Source organism: Hirundo rustica, chromosome 6, assembly GCF_015227805.2.
Source record: "Hirundo rustica isolate bHirRus1 chromosome 6, bHirRus1.pri.v3, whole genome shotgun sequence".
In the NCBI taxonomy this organism is placed as follows: domain Eukaryota; kingdom Metazoa; phylum Chordata; class Aves; order Passeriformes; family Hirundinidae; genus Hirundo; species Hirundo rustica.
Window position 1 is genome coordinate 28,250,246 of NC_053455.1, and position 27,692 is coordinate 28,277,937.

Here is a 27,692-nt window from a genome sequence, read left to right on the forward strand (position 1 = left end):
GACAGCCTGCCTCACCATGTTCATTTAACAGCCAGTTAAAGAGCTATTTAACAATTGTTTAGCACAGGCATCTGGGGAATCCCAGCTACAAAGTCCAGAACACCTCCTCTTTCACTGACCTTCATATCTGCAGGACTGTTTCTCACATGTTCTCACTCCTCCCTCCCACTGCAATTGATATGGCACAGGGGTTTTTTTTCCTGTTTTTAAAGACATTATCCTGGAGACAGTACAACTGCCTGGGCTTGGCCTTGGCCAGAGGTAGGCGAGTCTTGGAGCCAGCTGGCATTGACTCTCTTGGAGATGGGGGAAGCTTCTGGCAGCTTCTCACGAAGGACACCCTTGTAGGACTCTACCAAAACCAGGCCATGCAGACCTAACACAGGAGTGTTCAGCTGAGGTAGGGAATGACTGGACCACCCTGTGGTGGTGTAACACCAGCCAGAAATTAAACTCCAAACAAACCACCCCCTCTCCCCCTCTCATCCGGTAAAGGAGGGACCCAAAGGAGAGATTTACGGCTTGAGATAACAACTTACTGAAGTGAAAAACAATGGGATGAGAAACACACAGTAACAGCAGAAATATTAATAGCAAAAGTATACAAAAAGAGGTGTTTTACCCACAAAAAATGTGTTCACTGCTGTTGCATCGTGTGGCAACAGTGATCATCAAGTCCAGGGAGGTTACAGCTGTTGGCTCGGGAACACACCAGACAAGTCTGTTTTGTTAAGCTCGAGAATTCATTTATTTCCCCCAGGACTGGGGAAGGGGATGAAGACAAAAGAGAGAGAGCAGGGGCAAGGTCCTGGGGTATTATAGGGTGTTTGTAGGGGAGGGGTTTTAGGGTTTGCGGGAAGGGAGGAGTTAACACAGTGACCTTAAAACGGGAGCACTCACACACTACCTAACCTTAGTACAAAGAAGGAAAACAATGGGCCAATCTCTAGGCCTCCTCACCTCTCCTACCCAAGGGTTCTCTCTGCAGGAATCTCCTCCGCAGTAAATGCTACAGGGCGTGGAGCTGGAGAGGGCCCATCCCAGACATCAGCTATCAAGTGCCTCTGCTTGAAGAGAATCTAGTAGTAGTAGTACCAGAACTGGCACTTGAAACAAAACATCTAGTGTGAACATATGAAACATTATGTTGATGCCTTAAGTTTTAGCTTTCTTGTTTTTCAGATTCTGTGCTGCCTAGGTGTGTAGTTCTGAGCCTCATATTAAGTGCTGGTAAACTCTCTTCACAGAGTAGGTGGACAAAACAAGTCCTTTTCCTGCTGATGACCAAGGACAACTTTCAGCCCCACAGCATAAACAATGGTGGACTGAAGGGAGGAACAAGAAGGATGAGACCTCACAACCTGAAGCTGTAATTGGACAATTAAACCCCAATATGCAAAAAGACCAAAATTTATAAAAGCGTAAGGCCTCGTGACTGGTTAGCCATATTTCTGACCATTCGTAGTCCACCTTGGGTGTAGTCCTGGTCAGGCTCCTGTCCTGCCCAAGGTGCACCCTAAAGGCCTTTCAATAAATACCTACTTTATTCCCTAGCTCCGTCCAGTCTCTGTTTTAGGTCAGCCTTCCTAAGGCATCAATGCCAGTGGCTGAGAAGCTACCATTTCTGGTTCACTTCAGATCATCTGAGATTTTAGGGTGCATCACAAATTCTGAGATGGGACATACAAAAGGTGAAGCAGGCTGGTACTAGACATCTGCAGAGAACTGTTTCCATTGTCTTAGGAATATGCGTTTTCCAACCAGTCTGAGGCTGGTAAAACCAAGAAAGAGCAGGTGCTCACCATTACTATCAAAAAGCTCACAGGCAAAATCAAACAGAGTGTTTAAGCCTGACAAAAATGTTCCCAGCCAGGAAGTATACTTGAGAATTGAAACTGCACCAGAGCTCCTCAGAGTCTGCAGAATTTACAATGCTGATGGAATGCCCAGAACTTTGCAGTCATGAGAGGACTTTGACAAATACAATGATACCCTCCCTGGCAGGCATTAAGGAGTCAGTCGTGATACCCATTTTGACAGTTCAGGTACCTTAGTTTGAGCTCTTGAGTGGCTGCTCAGATAAAACAGTGAGCAGGATTTTAGAATATAAGGCAGAAAATGTCTATGTACCTTGTTGGAAAATTTGTGGAAAGAAGATATTCTTCTACAGCTCTTGCCATCTTGTTTTAGGCCAGGCTCTGAGGGACTTCCGTAAGGCTCGTCTTGGCTGAGCCTTGACAAACTCCTAGATACCAGCATTTGCCTTTCTTTTACAATGCTTCTGTGGGACTTTTAGCTAAAAACCAGCTTCCTAACAAGCTCCAGATCTAGAAAAGACTAACTCTTTCTCCAACATCTACTCACCTCTAAGGAAGAAACACCAGAAACAGAAGCTCTACATCTCTCTCTCTGCTGGACCTTTCTTGGCCTTAAATGTGTTTGGTATGGGATACACTGCGATGCAGTGAACAGAAAATTGGTATCTTACTGCACGTCTCCAGTGTTCAATTACCATACATCCTACAATCCCCTTCACATGCTCTCTGTTTTCATAATAGCTCAATACACCATCCTGAACAAGTTCCAGATGATGCTAAGGCAAAATTGCATTTCAGGGAGACAACTGCAGAATATATATGTGATCTGGGACAGGACACAGTTGGTTGTGAGAGGAAATAGCAGTAGTCCTTCAAAACCAATTTTTAAGTTTGATTTAATTGATAAAAGTAGATGTCATCCATATCTCTGTTGCCCAACACAACTATGAAAAACTAAGCATCCCTCATAAAATATTTATTTCATGACAATTCATGACCAAAAAGAAGCACCTGGGAAACAAAACTCTTTAAAGGTAGAAGACCATTTAATTCAGGTTATTAAAACTTTATAAAATGTTTTAAATTGATACTGCATGGTCACTACCTTCTGTGTCTGAAGAGGGCTTTATGGTTTTGCTACCAATAGCCTCAGTAAAATACCAAAATATTTTGTATATGAAAAAATATTAGCAACTAGCCACCAAGAGCATAAGAGATTGCAGACACAGAGAGCTAATGCTATTTCCTTGTCACACACACAGCTGAATCTTCATCTTTCAAACATCGCAGTGAGATGGTATTAACAACAGAAACTGCTGAGCTTAATACCACCACTCTGGATAAGACTGAGAAGGTCACTTAGAACGACATAGCCCCTGTAAAGAATGGTGAAGTATTTATCACATGTAGGCTGTCTTGGCAAATGCTTAGTAAGGGACAGGGAAATGCTGTTCAAGCAGTGGGCTGTGCCTGTGATACTGGCTGACTTGGGGCTTGTTTCTTCCGTGCCACAGCCGTGCGCAAGGCCTGCAGAATCATGTTCTCGTTGTTCATTACATTGTAATTAGCCAGCTTCAGAAGCTTGTTGAAATCTTCTGCCTTCAGTGAGACCTCCCTGGTTGAGTATGGAGAGGAGAAACTGGAGATATCAACCTTGCCCTGCTCCATTTCAGCAGCAGTACGTAACATGCCTGTCAAGGGAAAAAAAGGAATGTGTTTGTATAGTCCCATGGAAATACCATACTTTGATAGGTCAATAACAACTTGGAGAGATCATAGATGCAATTATTATGAGGATAAGTGCAGTGCTGTGATCTCTGAGAAACCTACTTCTGACCAAAGCCTATCGGAATAAAACGAGCGTCATTAAATGTCATTTCCATTGCAGTCAGCACCATCTACTGGCCAGCTCACGGCCAGCTCACGGCCAGCTCACCTGGTGTGCTCACCGCAGCTCAAGGCTTACCAGGCAGGTTCATTGGCACAGCACGAACTAAAAGGAATAGAGATATACAGGACAGCAGGAAGCAGAATATTTAATTGGCTTGGAAATCATCTTTAAAGCAAAGTCTCCAACTCAAATGCTAATCCAGAAGGACACTTTTTGTACTATTGCTTTCATATTCCAACATATTCAACCAGCATATTAAATGGCCTAAATAGAAGGCACAGTGGCCCTCCACAGAACCATTCTGTACCGTGATTCTCACCTAGATCTGAGTATCATAGAACCACACATAATTTTAAAAATTTACTTTGTTCTATACACTAAACGAAACTCTTGGCAATTACAAGAAGAGATTAATTTCCATTCCTCTAATTGAGGAACACATTTTTTCTATTCCCTGAATTGCACCAAGACACAAATAAAATTATGCACAAGACTTCACCAGATTTTGCAAATAGTTTGAATTATCCCATTTTGCAATCTATTCACTAGTATGAACAAGTGAACAAACGAAGCGAGGTTCTATTGGGTTGAGGAGAAAAACACCCAGGGAGTGGGAATGTTCCTCGCGTCAATAAAGTTACCTGGGTTACTGTTAACTTACCAGGTGCTACATATCTTTGGAAAGTGTCATTCACTAATGGAAAATACAGCAGCAGAGGAGCTCCTGGGGTGTCTGCACCATCGAACATGTAGCACTCTTTCAGGTTCTTCTCATCATCCGTCAGCCCAATGCAGGGAAATGGAATTTCCTGCTCTGCAAAGTATCTGCAAGCCTGCTCCAGGGGCTGGTCAACAGCAGCAACACAAGGAACAGAAAAGACAGCAAAGGTCAGACTGCTACCAAAGCCCAGCAGTTCATGCAAAGCTGCATGAAACAGACTGAGAGCCAGACTGCCAGAAATAACGTGGACACCCGCAGCCCCAAGGACTGCTTCTCAGCTGCCTGAGGAGACACTTGGAAATAGTCTTCCAGGACAACACCTGATTTTAAGATGGCAAAGAGAGTTTAAACATGTACTAAGGCACACCTCTAAAAGGAGAATATGATGTAGAAACAGAACAGATAAATTCAAATCATGTTATAGACCATTAATTAAAGGAGAACTAAGTCAGGAAAAAAGTGGTTCTAAACAAAATTAAATTTGCATTCTAAGACAGTAGGACTTCCAGTCCCATTTTCTGTTTATATAGCAGGGTAACTTGTAAGTTGACGTTGGTAAACTTTAGCAGGGCTTTAAGACCAGCCTACTCATACCTATAACTTTGAATTTTAGAAACAACATGAAATTTTCAAATAACGTATTTTAGACCTCAAAATATAGCACTAAAAACATTTATCAGAAAGCCCATTTGTGATGACCAGCTTTGTTAAATTATCTAACAAAAAGTACCACCTCATTTTGAATTAAGTATTTCCAAAAGATTTCAGAATACAAGAAAGAAATATAGTTGAAGATAATGTTTCTACAAAAAAGATAAGTATTTTTCTTGTGTTATTGCACCATTGAAGTGTCATCCCCTTGAAAAACTGATGGAACCTTAACCACTGAAATTTGTGGGTTTGGGGTTTTTTTTGTAAACCTCAGGGACAGGTTTACAGTTACAAGTTTGTTCTACATTTTGAAGTCTAAAACTGTCTATTTATGTGGTAAATACTACTTTCAAAATTTATATAATCATCTTAACCAAATTCGATTTCTGCAAGAGCAGTAAATGCATTTGATACCTTGCTTCAAGTCCACTATTTAGGGAGAAAAAAATGTATTTATTTAAAGAGAGAAAGATGAAGAAGGCTGTTCTTGCTAAATAATCAACATTAAAATAAAAATAATTTAAAACCCCCATACATTTATAAGCAAAATGCAGATTAAATTCAGCACTTGAATCACAAGAGTTTCTCAACTACATTTCTGCTATTAAATATTATATAGAAGACTATAACAGACATTGCAGCTAGACTTTCTTAACTTCACTTTGCTTGTCTGTATTTCACTGGTGAAACACTTAGGGATATTTCAAAAGTAGTTTGAGAAAAATACACATATTTTCCTCCCCAGAAATTTCCATTTTTTTTTCTAAGGTTTGCAAACAGCATGTTACTAAATTCCACTACATCCCATGTTTTACAGACACCTGTTTGAAAGTAGCGGAAAGCAAAGCAAAAGCTGTTGTGAAAGAAGAATCAGTTTTGAGACTTCTCACCAATGTCTGCGATCCACCTGTGTAATTTAAGTGTATGATGACATCCACTTTCCGCTCTGGTCTCATAAGGGGTGGGTAACTGGTTTCAAAGAAGAAAGCTGCATCCACCAGCTCCAGGTGTTCTGAGTTGCCCCTCAGGTCGTTGGGAGAACTGTCTAGCAAAGTGTCTAAAGAGTGGAAGATTAAGGGATATTAGCAAACTGCAGAAAGACATCTATCAAGTGAGGAGGCAAAAAGAAGGTGAGCTTCCCTCCCATCCAGGATTTTCCCTTTGCTTTAGGGTAGGTAGTGAGCAGCAATCCTAAAGCTCCTTCAGCCTCTCCACTCACATTTTGTTGTGTTTCTGAACCCATTGACAGCACCAAAACCTACACAGATGTTGCCTTATATGCAGAGCCCCACCCTAGCAATTTTTATTCCTGTGAGGACTTTGAGAACCCAAGAGTAAATAATTGCACATTTGTGTTACTAAAAGTGAAAGGTGTGAGGAGTTCCTTCATCCTCCCTCTTCTCAGTGAGTGCCAACAGGCGACCACAAAACCCACTCAGTTCTCTCCGGGACATGCAAATGTCCCTCACCCCTGTGCCTGCCCCAGTGAGACATGTAGGCAGGAGAGGCATCCACACCTTTCCATTTTGTGAAGTGCTCATGCTGGATGTACTCGTTGTGCATTTGGAAGCCCCTTAGGAAGTTGTGGTACTTGGAGACGGCCGGGCGATCCGTCAGGATGTCCCGGAGCGTCGTGGAGAGGCCGCTGGTAGGAGTGAAAACACACGTAGCCATCTCATACGGCTTCTCAGGCAGGTCTGGTTGTTCCTCTGGAGATACACAGAGTAAATGGTGTGAAATTGAATTATAACCATAATTAAGAAGAGGCAAGACACAAGGAGGAGAAAGGGTCGATAGGTCTTCTGTAATTGTGTGTTCACAGCTCACCATTGCATTATTTTCCCTATTATCTGCTGTGAGTTCCGGTTAATTTCATGACAAAAGTATAAACTTACTTGTGTTTTCTAAACTCTTGTTAGTTACACATGACTAAAACAATATTTTTCTCATTAAACAGTATGATTTTGGAAAACACTGAGGTAATTCACTTTTACAAGCAAACAACAAACAGGTGAAATAATTTTATTATTACATTTTAAGGGATTACTGCTTTTAGATTCCACGTAGGTTAAATATTAAATTTAAGCTTATTTTGAAAAGCATAGAAAAAAATTTAACATTTTACTTTCAAACCAAATATTTTTACTTTTAAAAGGCTAGATTGTTCTATTTGGTTCAGTTGTAGACATCTGAATTCAACAAAGCTTGCAAGTTATTTATATAAACTCAAACATAAGACTTTGGGGGTTTTTTAATCAAAACAGTCCACAGAAATGTGACCCAAGTCTGATCACTGGCTTTGCTTGAATTTTGTAATGAAGATGTTTATGAGTATTTCCAAGGAATGGTCTTTCAGTACGGAGCTGCTTCTTTCAGCTGGTGTAAGAGCTCCACCACATTGATCTTGTTTGACGTCTACTAAGTCTTTCAGTTTAGTCAGATTTTGAGGGAGGGATGTGCTGTGCAGGGCAAGGAGATATTGAAACAGAAACAGTCAAGCTTCTTTCTGGCTAGCAAATACATAACATGAGGATTTGACAGAGGTATTTCTTTCCCAGCCTTTTAAAGGCAGCACTTTAGGGATTACCTTATGTGTCCATCCTTATCTCCTTTATATCAAGGCCTGTCTGATGGTGTCTTTCCTTCCTGTCACAGTCTCAATACTTAAGCAAAGCACTGGCTAATCAGTAAAATCAAATAACTTCATTTTTTTCTGGTATGTCCCATACCCAGAGACTGAGAGAAACAGGATAACAGAAAAGCTCAAAAAATGGTAGACGTGAGTGCAGTTACCCTATCAGAGGAGTCTGGAGGAAGGTATTTTGGTTTACCTATTTCAGTCACTTTGTCTTGGGTCCACCTATGCCAGAAGTCTTCTGAATTGTCAGCAGCATGCCAGGCATCCAAGAGATTTTTGGAGAAGATACTACTCCACATTCCTAGAAAGTGGGAGAGGTATAATAAGCAATGCAGACCTAAAGTTCTTTTAAAACTGCCTTCTGCTCCTTCCCCAGCTCCTCTCTAACTTTTTCTTATTTTTATCCAATTTTTGCATAAGTTCAGATACCTGTTTCAGTGGTTGATTCCAAAAGCAAACTTATTTAGGCAAACTTATTTCAGAAAAAAATCCAAGTCTTTTCTTTCTCATCACTTTTACCTGGATTTTTTATTTTTTTAATTTTATATTCAGTTTTCATATTCCTATTTTCATTTCCTTTTTCTTTTGATAAAGAAATATTTTCAGCCAGCTCCTCTGACTCTCCTCTTTCTTAGCCCACTGATTTTTATCATCTTTTTATTTGGCTTCCAAAGAGTATCATAGATTTCCAACTTTGAAAAGTTTTTGCAAGCTACAGGAAATGATGATGCCTCAAAAGTACTCACAAAGATATATGACAACTTCTTTGCCATTTTAGTTTATTTTTGTCTTAGAGCAAATGATGAAGCCACTTTTGCTGGTAAGGGCAGTTGAATGAGTCTTAGGAAACATAAAATCATAGAATATCCTGAGTTGGAAAGGATCTACAGGGATCATTAAGCCCAGCTCCTAGCCCTGCCCAGGACAACCCCAAGAATCACACCTGAAAACATTGTCCAAACCCTTTTTGAGCTCAGGCAAGCTTGGTGCTATGACCGTGGGGAGCCTGACAGCTGAGTGACCCAGTGCCTCTGCTGCCTCACGCTAACAGCAGGCTTCTGGGGGCAAATTCCTGAATCATTAATGTTTCCATTAAAATCTTGTCACTCCCCCAGGTTGGTGAGTTACCTTGCATGAAACAGATTCGTGACTCAGGGAGTTTCTTCATCAAGCGACCCATGAAGAACTCGCTGCCAAAATCCTCCGCACGAATGAAGGCGCCGTATTTCAGGAAGCCCACCTCGTACGGCGTGAACTCCACCCACTCTGCCAACACATGCGCCAAGGTTAGCTCCACTATAGAATATAGGCCTGTTGCCAGGCTTGGAATAAGCCTCTCAGACACTGGCTCTCACAAGAAAACTGTCTCAGCACATGTCCTGAGCAAACCCTGCCAACAGCCACTGCAGAACCAGCTATCACACTGTCGCCAGGTTTGTGAAAGAGCTACACCAGGGCCAGGGAAAATTTGAATTCTTCTTCTTTTTATCTAATGAGTACAAAGTTTTCTCATGGAAGGTGGACTAGAACTCACGTTGACTTCTATCACTTTAGCCAGCTATGAAAAACAGAGTAATAGAATGGTTTGGATTGGAAGGGACTTTAAAGATCATATAGCTCCATCTCCTGTCATGGACCAGAACGTACATTAACCAAACTTAAAGCTCTAGAGAATCACTTTCTTGAAGAATTCATATAATTTCTGAGACTTTGTCACAGACTTATGTTGTGTTATTAGTCTGAAGTTAATACCTGAAAATACAAAATCACATGCCAAGAGATCTTACAAAATACTGAACTCTTGATGTGTATCATGTTCCTGCCCAGTTACTCTTTACATTTCTGAACATGACTTCTCTGAGCTTGGAGTGAGAATTTAAAACAATTCATCATTATTTACTGTACCCCCACAGTGTATCTCCCTTGGTAAAAATATAGATCTTTTTCACAATTGAAACATTACCTCTGAAATCTTTGGTGGCAACTTTGTCCTTGACATTAAGGGCAAGGTAGATGGGCAGTGGGTTCTGACCTTGGTTCACTGCCTGACGTTGATCAGAAAGTCTGTGATGGCTTTTCTGGATTTGGAAAAAAACCCCAAAGTGTTAGCTCATAATCAGTTTCCTAAAAACAGCAGCTTATAAAGACTAAGACATAATTTTCCTGAATTTGCTCCTAGATTTATTTCCACGCACTTGAATAACAAGAGGAAGCAGGAGCAATTTTTGGTAAGATAACCGGCCATGTTCAGCTTTCAGTATACAATGACAGCAGTGATTTGCTTCAGATTCTGTTCTAGCTTTGTGTGGTTAAATATAAGATAGAATACACAGCATATATAGGTAATTCAACTGTTATCATGTATTTCATCTGTTAATGATAAGAATTCTTCAAGGCAGCATGTTAAAGACCCTTCTCATCAAGATTTCTTTTTTTAAATACTATGTTGAAAGTTAACAACCACAGAGGAAAAGTCCTTGAGCTGTCCAGTACTAACAACTTATACAGGAAATGGAGGTTTTGAGTGTACTTCAGCCAAATTAAATTATAGCAAATTTTGCTATGTAGCACTGAAGCTGGAAACACTGTGGAACATGATATGAAATTAGAGTATTTAATTTTATCTGTTTCATCTAGACAAAAAGTAAACCATGTTTACAGAATTTTGAAATAAAATAGCTTTTTTTTCCAGCTATCATCAGTCTGGACAAAGTTTTTGCTTGTGTAATTACAATAAAATTAGAAGTTGAAGATCCTGAGAGATCAAATTCAAAGTAGCTGAAAGGCACCCACTGTAGCTAATGCATCTCACCAACTCTGCATCTATATACTTTCTTATCACTAAGTCACACACTGCTGGACATAACGGGTGCATCTGCAGTGCATTCAAGTATAAGAGTGCAGCTTGTGCAAATATTGCAGCAGTGGAGAGATAAAAGCATAGAGCTATAAAAAACACCTAAGAACCTTAAAAAATTCTTTCACAGCTGTAGTGTTAATCAGCATTCTGGTTACTTTAGAGCTAGTCTGCTACATTCAATCACACTTCAGCCTCCACTGTGACTCCAAGTCATTAATGTAAATAAGTAGTGTTCTGCCTATGCACCAAGTACAGTGTTACCGACCAGGCTTTTCTTCCTAGGGCTCTGGTTTCTTGCAATGGCTGTAAATATTAAGTCAACAATTTTATGAGAAGAAAGATGTATAGACATTACCCCATCATTTAACATGGCTTCAATCATGAGCCCCCACAGATCAATAAAAGATGTTTTATGTCCCGCTTGGGTCCTTTGGCTCAGCTCTCTGTAATAATTCCTCAGACTTTTCAAGCAAAAAGCCCCCATCTTGCACTTGGCCGCTTGCTTCCGTGCTTCGATAATTACTTCCCCAAGATCCTTACGTGACCAGTCAGCATCTTCATATAGCTTTGTCATTGTCCTGCAGACAGGAAACATAATGGAATGCAGGGAGAAAAAAACAAGATGCTTTTGAAACTCAGAGAATACATTTTATAGAGTTTTATGCATGTATAATTTTATCTTTTAGTTACTCTCCTTTTTGAGCTTACTTTGAGCAGAAATGCAAGTCTAAAGGCAACCAGTCAAAAATCACTTAATCTGAGATGCAACACAAGAAGCTACACCAGCTGTAAATGCTGTTTCTGTCAAACAGTGAATAACAATAAGGGATCATTTTTCATAGGATTTAGGATGCTTACACTTCCAATAAAGCCTCCTCTTTTGGTTAGGAATAGGTCATGGTGCACAATAATTCTTTCATAGGTGACCTTGGCAATCAGCCCAAAGATGGCAGCAATAACTCAGTTGATCACCTTTACCCTTTCTGAAACTAAGACAGAACAAAACAAGATCCAAACAACAGGATCAAAATGACTCCTCACCATGTTGTGCCAGATGAACCACTGATGTATGAAACACAGTCCAGAACACGCAACTTTTGGAGACCCAAAATGCTGCCATACATGGCAGTGAGTGCTCTTATGCCACACCCTGCTGTGGTCACAGCCACTATAGGCACCTGTTTGACACAAAAGAAAAAGAGCAGAAAGCGTAAATGAAAGAGTGGCATTAAGGCACAAATAATGTCAAAAAATTACAGAAATGCAAAAGCAGCATCCCAATGCTAGTGAAATAAAACACATAAATTAAAATGTAACATAACATTTCTCTATACTGTACATCCCTGTGGAATATACTAGGTCTTGGCACTTCAGAGAGGCTTTTTAAGAAACACAGACCAAAGTATTGGTTTAAAATGCCTTCAAATAATTCACTTGTAAGCTGAGTGGAAACAGAGATTTTGCTCATCTAAACAGACAGTTGAACTCTCCGGCTGAGACCATACTGGTGGCAAAGTGCCCTGGAGGATGAACTGATGTTAATGATCAAATGATGTAAAAAAATCATCCCTCATCTCCAGGCTTCAAGGAAAGGAGAGAGAAAAATCCCCGCAAAGTTCCCTGAACTGGTTACCTCATGCTCTTGCAGATCTTCCTCCAGGTGAAGAACATCCTTTAGCGCAGCAGCAACTACCTTCTTTCGGTTTTGCAGGAAATTCTGTTCATCTGTGCAGAGGTCAAATCCCAGGCGGGCATCGAGGTTTCTTGGTCTGAAACACAGACCCTGAGTCCTGAGACCAGGGTACAGGTATTGTCATATTGTTAGTCACTGTGGACAACTCCAGCTGTTCTTGTGTATGTTTACAGACCAGTTTGCGGACAGTATAATGTAATAAATGAGAAACAACACTACAGACAGGCCTCTGCTAATTGCCGTAGCTGAAAACAAGAATGCAAATAAGAAGGCAGAGCAAATCATGACATACTGTCCATTATGGTAGCTACTACAGACTTCTGGTTTTATTTGCTCATATAATTAATTTTTCAAGTTTCAGTAGTGCTGCCATGCGTCCTGTAACTAGATAACCACTGTCAACAGCCACTGCAGCTAAGAGATTAGAGAAACAGCTACCATGCCTTGAAGTTATTTTGTTTGTATAATTCAGGAATGTGAATCATTTGCAGAGATGGTCTCTCCATCTGTGGACATAACAGTACACACAAATCAAGACCTATTGCAGAGATGCACTAGCAGCTTGGAAATTTGGAGGACAGGGGACCCATGATTTAATTTGCCATCAATTAGAAAGGAGACTCTCAAAAACAAAAGCCTACAACCCAGTAATGAACTCACACATCTGGTCCCATCTGAGCCTGCATCGACCCCTGCTGATTTCAAATGAGCTTTGTGTAGGAGCAGATACCTCCCAGTTACAGAACCAGGTCTTGCTGGAGACTCACTTACCATTCATTTGCCTTTGTGTACAAGTCAATTGTCCTGTCCTGAAAATCGCAATACAAACAGTGTAAGCATGCTCAGGTCGTTAGTCCATCTAGGGCCTAAGTTTCACTGTCTTTGAATTCAGCAACACGGCTGGAGAATCTGGCCAGCAATGGTCTGGACTGTGAGAGACCTTCACAAGTTCCAGCACAGTCTGGGTTGAATAAAAGTAAGCCATTCACCCAAGCTAGGTGGGCTTAGGGTCCTTCAGCTTCTCATAGTTTACCATTCATTATTTGGGAAGGTTGTTGAAAGCTGGGCATGTGGACCATACACATATGGATGATCTCTATTTTATCTTCTACTTCAGGCATTCCCTCTGCAAATCTAAGTCCTAATTGTTATATCCATTACTGTTAGCATGCGTACGATGTTGATGAATGTACATATTAGACATGTCCTGAGGAAATTAGTTTAAACTCAGAACAGGGTTTTGGATCCAGGGCATGCCTGGATCCAAAAGAAAAAGTAACTATTACATAGTTGCAGAGTGACTGCCATTTGCACCTTACACCATAGCATGCTTCATGTCTGACAGGAATTGAATCACTGAGCTCTAAGACTAATCATCCACCAAACTGAATGTGTATTGGGCTGTTTTCTGCTGAGAAAGACTTGTTCTCACCTCTCCTATTGATATTTTCTCTTGTATAGGAAGTGAGTTCAGAGGTAGAGTCACAGATTCATTCATATTGCTTTCATTTTGACTTGATATAGACTGGAAAAAAGGGTAAGACAAAAAATAAACAAGTTAACTATGCCACAAAAAAAAAAAAAAAAAAAAAAAAAAAAAAAAAAAAAAAAAAAAAGAGAGAGAGAGAGAGAGAGAGAGAGAAAAAGGCAAAAGCAGTCTCCCCTGTCTCACATACATGCACCAACCAATTCCCAGCACACACAGATCTGCACACACACTCAGCTCTTTGAGGCCCCCAATGGAAGAGCAACATGTTAGTGGCGCTCACGTACCCTGCTGAGCCGTCTGCGCCGCGGCAGAGCCACGGTGAGCGCCGACTGGTTGTACTTGATGTAGTGGAACCTGGCCGGGGACGTCGGGCACAGGCAGGAGCTCAGCGTGTGCGTCTGGGTTCCTTCATACGACCCGTCCACAGTTAACGCAAACTTTCTCTCTGAAGCAAAGGTGTCCAAACTTAAGCTCTTCAGAAAATGCAGATAATTTGTTTGCACAGTAATGTAAGATATGTTTTCCTAAAGTAATGATGTCATTTTGATACCCAAATTATAGGAGGAATAAAGAGACTGATTTATGTGAGTGTTTCCATTTTAGAGCTGGTGCACAGAATGTGCCATGTAGTGACTGTTGCTATAGCACAACTGCATTTAGATATACATGTGATAGTGGCTCTGTTCATTAGGTAATGATTCACAGCCAGTAATAGTTTGGGGGAACGCTCTCTTCTGAAATCTGAAATGTGCAAAATATCTTATTATTACACCAGAATAATGTTTGAGTATTAAGTACTGTCTTATTGTTGAGATACTTTGAAAATTTTGGACTTTGGGGAGAAACACTTTTTTTTTCCTATCAGACCACCGTTCTCTTTGGTATCAGTTAAATCTCAGTCCCTCTATCATGTTTCTCTTTCCTTCAGCCTGTAATATTTCTTTTGAAATATTTCTAGGACTTACAAAATAATATCTGGTGGGTTTTTTTCCCTTTCATGCAAAAAGCATCAGATATTTCTGTTGAAGTAATTAAAAATGGTCTTTATGTAGAAAGATATCGACCCACGAGGTTCGAGATGAAATACATTCTGTAAAGCTACACACTCCAAAGTATATAGTCAGGATTCAAAAGAATTACCTCACTTAAGCATTTTCAGACACATCTAGCAAACTTTTTCTCAGAGCTCAACTGGATCATCCAGGTGCTTAAGCAGTGTACTGGATTGGGGTCATCATGACACGTCAGAACAAGATACTTTAAAAATTGCATAGGAGGCACATGGCTCCACAAGTATGGGCTTGACATGGCAGTGATACACTGCTTTAAGCACGCAGCAAATGTTTTTGTTAATATACTGTGTCTTGTGTTCCACCCAGTGGCATGTCTTATATTGTTATACCTAAAGAAATTCTACAAAGTTAGATGGTAAAAGAGGCCCAATTCTCATTCTGCCCATTATTTTGTCCCAGAATCCAGAAACAGGAGTTAGCTTTGGTTTAGGACCCAAAAAACCTCAATTCCCTGCACAAGTGCTTTGGAAAATCGTAAGCATCTGTCAAAATGACGCTGCAGAGAAAAATATTTTGTGGGGAAATTAGACCATGTGCTAATCTCACCACATTCAGGAATAATCTGTATATTTTTGATCAACTACAACTACCTCCACAGGCCTCTGGCATCAGTGAGATTTTTGTCTTGCATCTTAAATAATTTTAAAACCAGCATGCCCAAGCGTAAAACACTGAGTGCTTCCGCCACTATGTGGCAACCTGATTTGCTCCATAAGTCAATGAAAGACTCACCCATAGTGTCCTTCCTCAGCCTCCCATCATTCACCTGCACGTCCAAACAGGAAACCTCACGGGACTGTAAGAGGGAACAGAGGCAAGAGACAAAGGCATTCACTGTCAGCAGAGCTCCACCTCATCCAGTACACGGGACACATGTCCACAGGATCCTGGGGCATACATCTCAGGGAAGAGGTGGTGCCAGCCTGTAATCCCATGACCAGGGCTAGGAGCATGGGATTGGACTCCCCCGTGGGAATTAGCAGAACGCATAGAGATGAGGAAAAAGAAGCGATCTGCTTGCTCTGCCAGAAGGAGTGGCCCTGCAAGGGCCTGGGGGAGGATCAGCCACAGGAGAAGGTTCTCCAAACAGGGCGCCCAGCTCTCCCTGGGTAGAGGGAGGGATGCTATATCCCTGAGCTCAGCTCAGTTTAGGCAGAGGCAGGCGCTGGCAGCTCACAATCTACACCACTAACCTCTCCCAGCACGAGTCAGTGGCTGGGACCACATGGGGAAGGCAATGCCAACACCAGCTTTAGGCTCTGGCTGTTGGTCTTGGTCAATGCCTCCATGCCACCACAATGGCCTGGTTCCCTTAACACCAGCTTTGCAACAAACATTCCTATACAGCAGGGAAAAGGATTATGAAATAAAAATTACCACTAGAACTCCATTAGTAACAATGTTTTCAGGAGGATCTGGACTGAAAGACAAAATGGAAAACAATCAATTCAAAACCAGCGTGTTCTTATTTTTCTCTTTTTCTGTCTCTTCTTTAAGTATTATTGCATTATCTTTGTCTTTAAAAGTCCATCTTTAGACAGGAGGCACAGATAAACAGAATCAGAAATTCCACATGCATATTCAATCCAGTTTGCCTCTCACAGGTTGGAGTCTGAACTTGACAACATTTGTGGAAATCCACCAAACAGAGGAGTCCCTCACTGTATCAGGCAGGATCATTTTCTGACACATTGAAGACAATTTACACAGGGATGGCATAATCACACTATTGCCCAAAATTGTTCAGTTCAAACCTGTGGAATGAGAGCTAAAAAGCTGCTGAATTCATCCAACATGCCATTAGAAAAAGGGGAAAAAATTACCATTTGCCTTAAAAATCCTAAGAGGACACAAGGACTTATCTACATTCTTATTCTCTCCATTAACTGTACAGTCAGCAAAGAAACACAGGAAAAACAATTTCTTATGACAGAGCAGACATCTGGGATCCCACAGTAAGGAACAAGAGGGGAAACTTAAAACTCCCTCCTATGTAGAATGTTCCTTCCATCTTGGTGAGCAGCTGCCATCAAAAACATTTCTATCTCCTACCAGTACCTGTGCTTGTTTCTCTGTGTGTCTGGATGCCCAGTGTAGATGCATGCATACCATGCAGCATCATGCATCCCTTCTACATTAAACACTCTACCAAAGTTACCTTCTGTTTTATTCAGATGTTGGCAGTGTTAGGGGGCTGCAAGTGTGAACTGATTTGTAGCAGTAACCTTGTATTTCTATCTTACACCTCCAGCTATTTCATCTTAACGCACCTGCTCTCCATTGTGAATTCCACCTCCAGCTCCTCTTTTCCCTGCAAAAGAAAATTAAGGCAGTCGCCTCAGCTTGGTCTCCTGTGAAAAGAGGTACCCTACAGGAGTCAGTGCCTTTTAGGGGTCTCTATAAACCAGTGCCCACCTTTTGTTGCGGCACACGCCACAGATCTAATTTCCTTCAGCTTATATCTGTTATACTTCCAGTATCATATAATTCTAGCATCTTATCCATTAATTTAGCAGACTCCTAGTGTAGGCCTTGCAGAACAAAAGGAATGCATACTGCAGGGCCTCTTGGTGGCTGATCGCCCCTGCTCCCTCTTGGAATGCTCTCCACACAAGCATATTCTCACTTGACCACACCCTCTTTGAGCCGTCCATGAATTTTTATCCATACCTGTGGATTCAGCTGGAAACTTAGCTGAATGTTTTCTCCAAGCTGGATTTTGGAGACATCAAAGAAAACAGTGAGGAGATGGTCATCTGGAGTTAATTTGTCCTCATCACAAACTTTAAGCTCCAGAATGTTCTGGGGAAAAAAATTAAATATGAAAGTTTTAACAAATACAACATGCTACAGATATTTCATTTTAGTTGAAGAACCTTGGGAAAGAATGAAAAAATATAAATATTGCAGTTGCTCTCTGTGTACTGTATTGAATATCCAGGCAGATACAGTCTTATCAAACCATCAGAATCTAAATAAGTACGGTAAGAGAATGTGAATACTTCACAAGGGGAAGACCTGCAGAGTTGAAGGCATACGTTTATGGTATGCTTGATATCTGGTGAGATAGCTGTTGGAGGTGTCTGCATTCTTACCTTAACCTGGCTCTGGATGGTGAAGTGGAAGGTCTCATTCCATGTCGGGTTCTTGCTGTTCTGGACAGTCTTGGTGCGGAAATGCTGCACTGAAGCTGTTGGCAGGCTCAGGCTCACATAGCAATCAGACTGACTTACTGTTGAAGACAGGGAAAGCAAGAAAGAAATGGACCAATGAAACAATCTAGTCCCCTCTAAGGTGGGCATTTTTAAGCTCTGTACAAAAAGAAATATGCAGAATTCAGGCCTGGCTCTAGCTAAGATAACATCAAGCTACTGCTAGACAGGCATCTTGCTTTGCTATTGTGAAAGCCTGTCAGTGTGCTCTTCTTGAGAACCACTTTTTTTAAGTCCTGGGGAAAAAAAAATAAACATTCAAAATAGGCAATTGTTCTGCTGAAGAGCCATACATACACACAGGGGCACATACACACAGTGGCCTCACAGGGCTGGCCACCGTGGACATTAGCAGCTGTGACAAAGCAGCTGCACATGGACAGAGCCCAGCTCCTACACACTGGGCTTCCACAGGTAAGCATGGACATGTCTTTATATGTCCAGAGCAGCTCTGGCTGTTAAGTCCTGTCTTGTCTACCTTTTGGACATGCTTCCTTTCCTCTAGAACCTCTGGCTACCAATGCAGATGAGGCAAGAGCTTGTTGAATTCAAGGTTCCTATGAAGCCAAATTCCTGTCACATAAGAAATGTCTTCTGCCAAGGCACCTGATTTCAGTCTGCTTTCTTCCCTTATGAAAGTTAAAAAAGGAAACACTCAGCAACTGGGTTTTTAAAAAAAAACATAAAGAAAAAAATTCAAGAGAAGATTAATCACCTGTGGAGATGAAATTATTGAATTTAATCTTCTGTGAAGAAGATTAAAATAAAAGCATTGAAATGTTGAACAGTTTGATGGATAACATTTTCTTTGAGAAGCAACTGTATTGCGGCAGAGTTTTCAGCAATAAAGCTGCATAAAGAAAGGTATTGCTTAATGTCATTATTTTCACCTGCATCTCTGTGCCTCAGCCAGAGTGGCAAAGGTATTTGCAACACTTCGTGTACAGGTGGAAGCTTGTCTGTGCTTCCCAACACAGAGTGAGCTGACATGGCTTCTTTGCACAAAATTGCATTGCTCTGCTGTTTCCATTAGAGGCGTGTTCAGGTCATAAAATTCACCTATTAATTCTAATATTTCCAGATGTAGGGAGGGCAGCTTTAGTGTTTTTATTTTCCTTTCTCAGCTAAAGGGGCCAGTTTTAAAGTGTGGCTTCCCACCTGAACTCCATTGTAGGCACTTTTAGTTGGAAGGAATGGTTAGAAGCAGTCTGCAGGACTTGCATCATCAACAAGCACTTTCATTCTAAGGCCAGAATAATCTACTGGCAAATACATTTGCCATCAATATTAAGAAATAAAAAAAGCAAGTATGACTCATTAGATTGACAATCTTGTGGACCCACACTCAAAAGTCAGAGTTGGTCACCCTACAGAACATGATCTCTTCGTTAGGGATGACGACCTACACAAGTGCCAAAGATAGCATCGGCCATAAATGCCAATCCCATTAGTAGAATTGTATTTCCTCTTTTTGTATTGCCATATACTCAAGGATTCCTGCCATCGCATAGCAGACACACCTTCATCTGAACAGCATCTGAATAGGCCTAAGTCTTGTCACACAGTTTTTCTGGCAGACTTGACTTTGGGAAACACAAAATAATTGACTTGGCCCATTATTGACTCCCCATGTCATTATTGACTCAAGGATTAACAGAATCAGCCTGTCCACTCCCACCTCCCCGACTTCTCTGAGGCTTAAGTCATCTTTCCTGAGTAACTCTGAATGAAAGAAGAGTAACTTTGACTGATAAAGTAGTCAGCATATATATTAAGAAATCATAGAAATCAGCTAAGCTTCTAGCAATTCTAATAGAGCCCAAAGTTCCATGTGCACACAAGAAATGTCCCTATAAAACCTTTTTTGCCTCTTGGGAAGCCCAGACTGATATTAGCACAGATTTCTGTTGGCTCTTGTTGCCACTAGGAGAAGGATCAGAAGGATCGAAGTGGGTAAGTCTATAGGTGAACCAAAGTTTATTTCATTGACATTACACAATTAGTAATATATGCTCTGACTTCATCAGTTGCAAAGAACACAGCATTGTTTTGAAATTATTCAATTATTTTTTGTCTGTAAGTGGTCACTGTCTGCTACTGCACTGTATCATCCACCTTTAAGAAATAACTACCTGTCGGACAGCAGAGCCCTGATTGCTCATTAAGACCTCTGACTTTCTCTTCGAGAATTCTGATAGCCACTAAATAAGCGTGCTTCCCCCTTCCCATGGGCAAAATGTGTTTGGTGATGTCCTTTGCATTCCAGAAGTGTCCTCTGAAACCTAATTACCTCTTTTTTGCAAGTTATTTTCAAGATGTTAAGAGGGAGGCATTAACAACACCCAGGAACCTTTTTTTACACATCTCTGACACCTGAGGCTGGTGTTCTGGCTGACCACCTCCAGGCAGAAGTGGGTGTGTGAGAAATGGCACTCCTGTGCCCCGCCTGGTGGGTCTCACTGCAGTATCCCTCTGCCTTTGCGCCTACACGGCTCCCGCTGCCAGCCACGTGCCAGCAAAGCCCCATCACCCTGGTATGTAAACCTAACCAGTGCCTAACCACAGCAACTAGACTCCCACAGGATACACACAGCACAGCATCACACCGGTGACCTGCTGGGTCCCTCCACTCCACCGTGACGCGTTAACAGCTGTCAGGCATGCCTGGGATGGCAGCCATAGTATTCCTGTGGGGCAATATCCGGCCAAAAACAGGTGTGGCAGCAGGTATTTATGAAAGCACGGTCTCCTTGTCCAGTTATTACAATAAGTGTCTAATTATCTTCCAGGATAATAGCAGGCAGGACTGGATCTTAATTGTGCTTTACCATTAGGAAGCATTACAACAACATGACCCATGCTAAAAAACACCACAGCCACAGCCCCATGCTGCATCCCAAACAGCAGAACACCCACTCATCTGGCTCAAGCTGAAACCTCTCTGCCTGATAGAGAGCTCAAATTCAACATTTTAATTTTAATTCCATCTCCTTTTTTTATGTTAACAGCTGCAAGCTTCAGCCTGCCTGTAACCTGGGGAGAAGCCTCAAACATCCTTCCCCTCATGGAGTGCACTCAGCTCCTCACTGTTTCTGGGAGGTAGATTTTTCATGACACTTATGATATAGTTTTTTCTTATCGTGCTGAAAGGACCTAAACCAAGAATGTGGTTTCTAACACTGTTTGCCCAGATCATCTCCTTGACCTGGTCTCCCTGCACCCAGATCCAGCCAAGTGACAAAATATAAGCTATCAACACCAGCTGAGAGGAGTATTTTTCTTCTTTTTCCCCCACTTCCTAGCTGTGTAGGTATCTGGCTGAGGGCAGGGGGACAAGTCAGCATCGCTGTCTTCTAGAGGGCAAAATATTAGATAATTGATGTCGTTGAAACTTTAAGTATAATTTTTTAAATAAGAATGTGGGCTACTTCTTTGGCTTCTAGAAGGCGATTTACAGGCAGATTATCAGAATTCATTCTGTCCAAGGAGATCAGTTCCTGTCCCCAGGAAGCATTCAGTATTCATCTTCTAATAGGTAAACTTCAAGAAAAAGCTTTCACACTTTCTCCCACCCTGCCCTTCACTCTGGGTGGAGCACCCTACAAGTATCCCTAAAACTGTATTTATGTAATCGCATTTACATCCCTCCTTAAAACACTCTTTTGTTGAGATGTTGCTAAACAACGTTCCTTGTTTGCCTCTATCAGTCCACGTCCTCTGATTTTATAAACATATTTCATGCAGCACCTAGAACAATAGGCTGCCAGTGTGTAGTTGCAACTGCTTAGATGGTGTAAGTAATAAATAACAATGAAACAATAACAACAGTGCAAGAACAGAACACCAGAGGAAGTCTGCAAGTTCCTGCAGTAAGTACTGTGGTGGAACCCAGTTCCTCAAACAATAATGTATTTCACTGACTCTATTTTTTTCCTGGATCTCAAGGGACTTTCACATTAATTGATCTCATATGTGGCAGAATTGCTATTGCAATTCTGTAAAAAAAAAAAAAAAGTTTGTTGAAAATATAAAACATATTTAAACATTTTTTAAAATATAATACCCAAATTTTTCTTACATAAAAAAATCCAAAACTAAAAAACATAGGATTTAAAAAAAAAAAAAAAAAAAAATCTGTAAAAGCTTTAAAAATAATTTTCTTACTAAGAAAATTATGAAGAATATTTTTAACTTTATACTGGTCAGGGTCCATTTAGTCAAGGCCCACATTTAGTGTCCGCTGAAGGGTCTTGGGCATTTTCAGGAAGCAGAGAATGATGGCTTAAAATTGCCAAACTTAGTGTCCCCATGCAGTAGCCTACTTTCACATTGTTTAACCCTTAACACTCTGTTTCCTTGCTTTTCCATTTGTTAATTCCATTTTAATAACTTAATTTCTCTACAGCATCTTGGTTTTTAGTCCTTTCACCCACTTTTTTTTGGTCTTATCATTAATGGACATCATGCATCACATTTATAGCTGAATGTCTAAGGAGAGAATAAGAGGGAAAACATCATTTAATGCTCTCTCAGCCCTCACAATTTAAGATAAAGAGACCTCCTTAGCCTACTTTAACTGGTTTTTTTTTTTTTCTTCTATGAACTTGTCCAGACTCTGCCTGCAACCTGCATAAACTTTGGCATTCATCATCTCCTGCCATGGGAATTCCCAAGCTGAACCACATGCTGTAAAAAGCCATGTCCTTCTGTTTGTTCCAGAGCTATGGTGGTTGCCCAAGGTGAGAGGCTGATCTTGAATTTTGAAAAAATTTCACCAGACAAAGCTGTGTTTCTAAGGGTGGGTTGCATTGATGCACATCCAAGTCTTAACCCCATTAGGGAATCAGGATGTCTGTGGAGGACACACCCAAATCTGGGAACTGGCAAGCAACCACAAGTCTAGGAATATCAAGAGGCCCAATGTGCCTGATGAGCTTGTGGGTGTGCTCAGTGAGAAAGGGAATGTAAAGAACACAAACAAGGCACTAAATTCATATGTATTATCCATGATATCAGATATGCATTAATACACAAGTGGAAATTAAAATTATAAATTACACACTGAGGGATCAGTGGGAAGGGTTCATTAAAAAGACTTGGGGTTTAAAAAGCAGAATGAAACCCTTTAAATTGTCTTAGTTAAAAATACTCTCTTATGCACTTAAGTCCTGTTAAAGGTCTTTTACTATCTATTCCATAAGAGACGTTAATGAGGTTTTGAGATTCTCTCGTCATTGATTAATTTTCCCATCTCTATTACCTGGAAAATGAGCAGATAACCAGTAATAAAGTTAACCTGCAGCACCAGGTTGGGAGACCTTTTAAACACTAGATGAGTATTAAACAAAGTGATCTGAAAACTACAGAAACCTATTGCAAGGTTAGGCACAGTTGGCAAGAGATAGAAGAAGCCAATTTAAAATGTCAGAAATCAGTAAGGTGAATGAAAAATAGGTGACACTTGACAACTTGTTCTATCTATAAAAGTTTGCAAGAAAGAGCATGTGATAAAAACAGGGCTAAGAAAAGGAAGAATGAGAAAAAAAATCAGCGTTAGGAAAATTGTCCTACACAGAAGTCTGCTGGTGATGGAGGACATGTGCCTCTGAATTTGTAAGCCTGTGTCAAGCTAATCTCTAGGAAACTGTAAAGATGACTGAATCAACTCAACAATATTCCCCTGGTTTTACACCAACCAGCAAAATTTTGTGTGCAGTTTTTAATCTCAAGACTCCCATTTTGCTGCTTCTCAGTGGAAGTCCTATAAAGTTATGAACCTTCAATTTGCATTGGCATTTACACTGTCAGAAAAGTTAAGCAGAGATTAAATTAATTCATTTGAACTTTTGAAATATAGGTTTATTTTATATGACAAAGAGCCTGTCATTGAAATTTATGATTTCTATAAGTCTGAGTGCATAGAAAAAAATATGTCCTCAAACAAATTGAAAGCAAATCTTTCTGATAAATACAGATGACAAATTTCCACTCAGTAAAATTAAATGTTACTGTAAATAAGAACTGTCAGTCAAAACTAGATTTAACATTTAAAGATAAACAAGGTAGTGTTCCCTGGCTGGTGTGATTTTCTTTTCCTACATGATGAATGTCCACAACAAGTAAAGGAAGTAAAGTAAAGCAACCTTTTGCAAGTGCTTATCCTGGGATTTTTGTGTAAGACTTTTTCCCCTCCAAAATCACCTCTGTCACACAAACTGCTCCTTTAGAAAGCTCCATGGGTGGGTGGGACATGGCTTGGACCAGGAAGCAGAAAAGACTGAGCATTTCACTAACTGTCCCATGCAATAGAAACTTTCTAGGATTGAATAGGACAGCATCAAAAAGAAAAAGACAGGTTAAAGATGAAAATGAAAAGCATTGATCTAGACGAGAAAAAGGTCCAGAGGAAGTTTGGTAAGCTCATTGTCACGCAGATATTTTAATAAAACATCATTTTCTAGTGAGATATCTAAGGGTTGCAATTTTTCCACACTTGTTTTCTCAGTTCAGTGTGCATGTTTGTACATTCAAATATGCTTTAGCTGCAGGAAGGTATGTGTCTCCAGACTGTAACTGAGCTTCAAATATGCTTTCCATGCTGTAGAAGTAGTCCAGTGAGAAGGTTCATATGGATTCTCCTTCTCCATACGTTCCTCAACAACAAAGAATCTTACTGCTCTTCACTAAAAATCAGAGTGAGAAAGTCTTCCTCGTATACCTTTGGTCTCTAGACAAACTGTTGCAGAATTTGAAGGAAATAATGTTGGAAAGGCACAAAAATATCTTGTCCTGGATATTTTTAAGTGAACAACTTTAGCTTGGTCCTGCTCATTTAGAAACTTTCTGCATTCAGACCTTTCTACGTGTATAAATTAACAGATGCAAAACAATCAGCCATCTTCTCAGGAGGAGGTAGTTGTCATTCAAGCCATTTTTTCTAATGTTTTGTAGTTCAGATATTTATGGACCATTCATAAATATTTGCATAACTATAATTCCTGGGCAGTTTGTATTTAAAAGTATTTAAGAATAGAAAAAGCTAACTGTGAGCCAATGCCTGTTGCTGAATGAAATTTGATAATCCATAAGAGGTGCCAAGTGTGCAGTCCTGAACTCACATCAAATATTCTTTGATAGGCCCAAGGTTACACATGGTGGACATTACTGTAAGAAGGAACCGTGGAAAGAAAGTTCTTAATGCAATCTTTCCTGTGAATAAAATAATATTTATTTGCAGATTCAGAGGTGAAATATTATATGCAATCTGTGGATATACTGCATTACAACTGGTGGCTAGACTTCAGTGTTATATGGGCAAAGATATAAGGAAAAACAATGTCTTCTAACCGTGTTACCTCATCTTCAGCATACCAGGATCACACATCTTCTCTCTCTCTTCTTTTAAATCCAGTCCGTAGTGTTTGTGACACTTGATATATTCAGAGTAGTTTTACAAGCATGAGGATGCTCTAGGGGTATAGCAAAGATACTCACACAAGTCTGCTTTCCGGGCATTTTTCATCTGTATGATTTTTACGGTGAGCAAGTTGCATGGAGACGGTTCTGTCTGTTGAACATCACACAAAATGCATGGAATGAGAATGGAAAAAGGAAGAGCAGAAGTATAGTCAGAGATAGAACTGAATTCAGTGTTTCAGTTCCAACCCACAAAAGCATTTCTAAGCTGAGGTTCCTCTGTGTGCGTTGACTTCTTCCCAGAAGCTTTGTAGCCATGTGTGACTGCAGACCAGACCTCTGATGTCCTCCACTTTCCATTTTGGGGACACTCGTGGTAACCTTCAGCTTTAGGTATCTGACTCTTACAACCCAATCTCATAGAGAGGTGTGACAGAGAACCTTGCTGTGTTATTAATACAGCTGACACACATCTTGGTCTGAGAAAATTCACAGGATGTCATATATATCCATCATATTTCACAACAAACAGCAAACAATCTAGCAGGGCAGGAATTAGTAACGATATCATGGTGTAATGATGCTGCTCATCAGTTGATTTATAGCTACATAATTACATTCTTCTGTCTGATATAGAGCAGTGCTGGCTTTTAAAAAATGAGGACCTGGAAAGAGCCTTCCAGAGACCTATCCCAAACTTCTCAGGAGGAGTGAGTGAAAGGCACAACTCTGTAATTACTTCTCTGTGAATAATTCCGCTCACTCAATCTTCATTTAAGCAAAACTCTCATAAATGTACCAAAAGAAATATTTGCAGCTCTCCGGTATTTAAGGGGGGCTTATAAACAAGAGTGAGAGTGACTTTTTATACAGCTAGTTATAGGATGAGAGGGAATGGGGTTTTTCCTTTTTTAAAAAAAGAGATTTAGATCAGACATCAGAAAGAAATTATTTACTCAGAGGGTGCTGAGGCACTGGAACATGTTGCCCAGAGGAGTTGTGGATGCCCCATCCTAGAAGTGTTGAGGGCCAGGTTGGATGAGGCCTTGAACAACCTGGGATAGTGGGTGATATCTCTGCCCCTGGGGATGGGGCTGGAGATAGATGATTTTTAAGGTTCCTCCCAACCCAAGCCTTTTTATGATTTTGGGAAACTACCTAAACCTAAAAGTGGTTACCAAAAGACATTTAACAAACTTTTTGAGGAAGCAGCTTTGATTTTGTCCTCCTCTCATCTTAAGCAAGGATCAGACAAATGTGGTACTTAATATGTAGGGGCTAAACTTGAGGTACATTTTTCCCCTAGATAATTGTCCTTCTTGAAAGAATAAAAGGAGGAAAAACTGCAAACGTAATATTCTAAATTACAAAAAAAAAAACCAAACCCAACCAAAAACTAGAACAAAACCCCACCAAAAATCCCACCAATAACAGAAACCCCCCCCCCAAAAAAAACCAAACCAAAAAGCAAGAGGAATGAGCAAAACTGAGTAGTGATGCAACTAACACATATAAGAGACAGTTCATGCACACTACCTACAGAGCAGAGAGTATCACTGCAACAAATACATAGATCAGTATATAACAATACATTACCATTCATTCTCTTATGCCCCAAAGGTGCCACAATCTTTGAGAGCTACGTTTAACATCTCACATAATGTTAGCTTCCTGACTTTCCCCAAGCATTCAATGACATTAGTGATAACTCTTTATTTTTCCTCAGTGTATTGTTTTGCCCAGCCCAGATGAGTGGAAGCAAAGAGGTGCCTTTTTTCATTAACTGTGAATTTTCAAAATAGTAAATTACTACATCATCAAAGTTTTTGCGTCCCTGAAGGCCAAAACACAAAGCAGTCACAAAACCCATTCAGAAAGAAATGCTGCTTTGCTCCCAGCCTCGGCGCTCAGGCTAATTCTCAGAGCTGAAGACACAGGAGGTGAAACATCCCCTCCAAGAGCAGGTCCCCTCTGCCCCCAAGGGCAGCCTGCTCCGCTCATTGCAGAGCCTCCTCTCCCCTTCTCTTACCTGGCTCTTGCTGTAGAACAGCCCCATCGTGGTCTTCTCCCCGCCTGAGCCAGGTGCGAAACGCGGCGGTGGATGTGTCCGGAGGAGTCTCGGGCAGGCAGCTCCTTGTGCTTTAAGCGGCCAGGAGCCGGCAGGCAGGTGTGTGAGCGCCTGACTCAGCGCAGCCTCACCCCGCCACCCCGCTTGGGCAATCCCCAGCTCC

At 40.8% G+C, this 27,692-nt stretch overlaps 1 protein-coding gene across 1 annotated transcript; it reads right to left on the reverse strand.

Moving 5' to 3' along the window:
• Nucleotides 1-734: 734 nt before the first annotated feature.
• Nucleotides 735-27,692, reverse strand: LOC120754091 (cytosolic phospholipase A2 epsilon-like). The gene is made up of 20 exons (XM_040067266.2): nucleotides 27,491-27,692; nucleotides 25,540-25,612; nucleotides 17,929-18,065; nucleotides 17,504-17,635; nucleotides 17,104-17,144; nucleotides 16,211-16,253; nucleotides 15,566-15,629; nucleotides 14,045-14,205; nucleotides 13,704-13,796; nucleotides 13,043-13,080; nucleotides 12,212-12,368; nucleotides 11,620-11,756; nucleotides 10,934-11,156; nucleotides 9,682-9,796; nucleotides 8,847-8,984; nucleotides 7,912-8,019; nucleotides 6,598-6,789; nucleotides 5,971-6,137; nucleotides 4,370-4,553; nucleotides 735-3,508 (listed from the first exon to the last, which is right to left on the reverse strand). The coding sequence occupies exons 1-20, from the start codon at nucleotides 27,515-27,517 to the stop codon at nucleotides 3,270-3,272; spliced, it is 2,469 nt and encodes an 822-aa protein (XP_039923200.1). The 5' UTR covers nucleotides 27,518-27,692; the 3' UTR covers nucleotides 735-3,269.

Coding starts and splice junctions, on each gene's coding strand:
- LOC120754091 (XM_040067266.2), bottom strand. CDS start 27,517: ATGGGGCTGTTCTACAGCAAGAGCCAG. Junction 16,254..17,103: donor GAATTCACAATGGAGAGCAG/GTGCGTTAAGAT, acceptor TTTGTCTTTCAG/TCCAGATCCTCCTGAAAACA. Junction 4,554..5,970: donor CAGGTGGATCGCAGACATTG/GTGAGAAGTCTC, acceptor GCTGTTGACCAG/CCCCTGGAGCAGGCTTGCAG.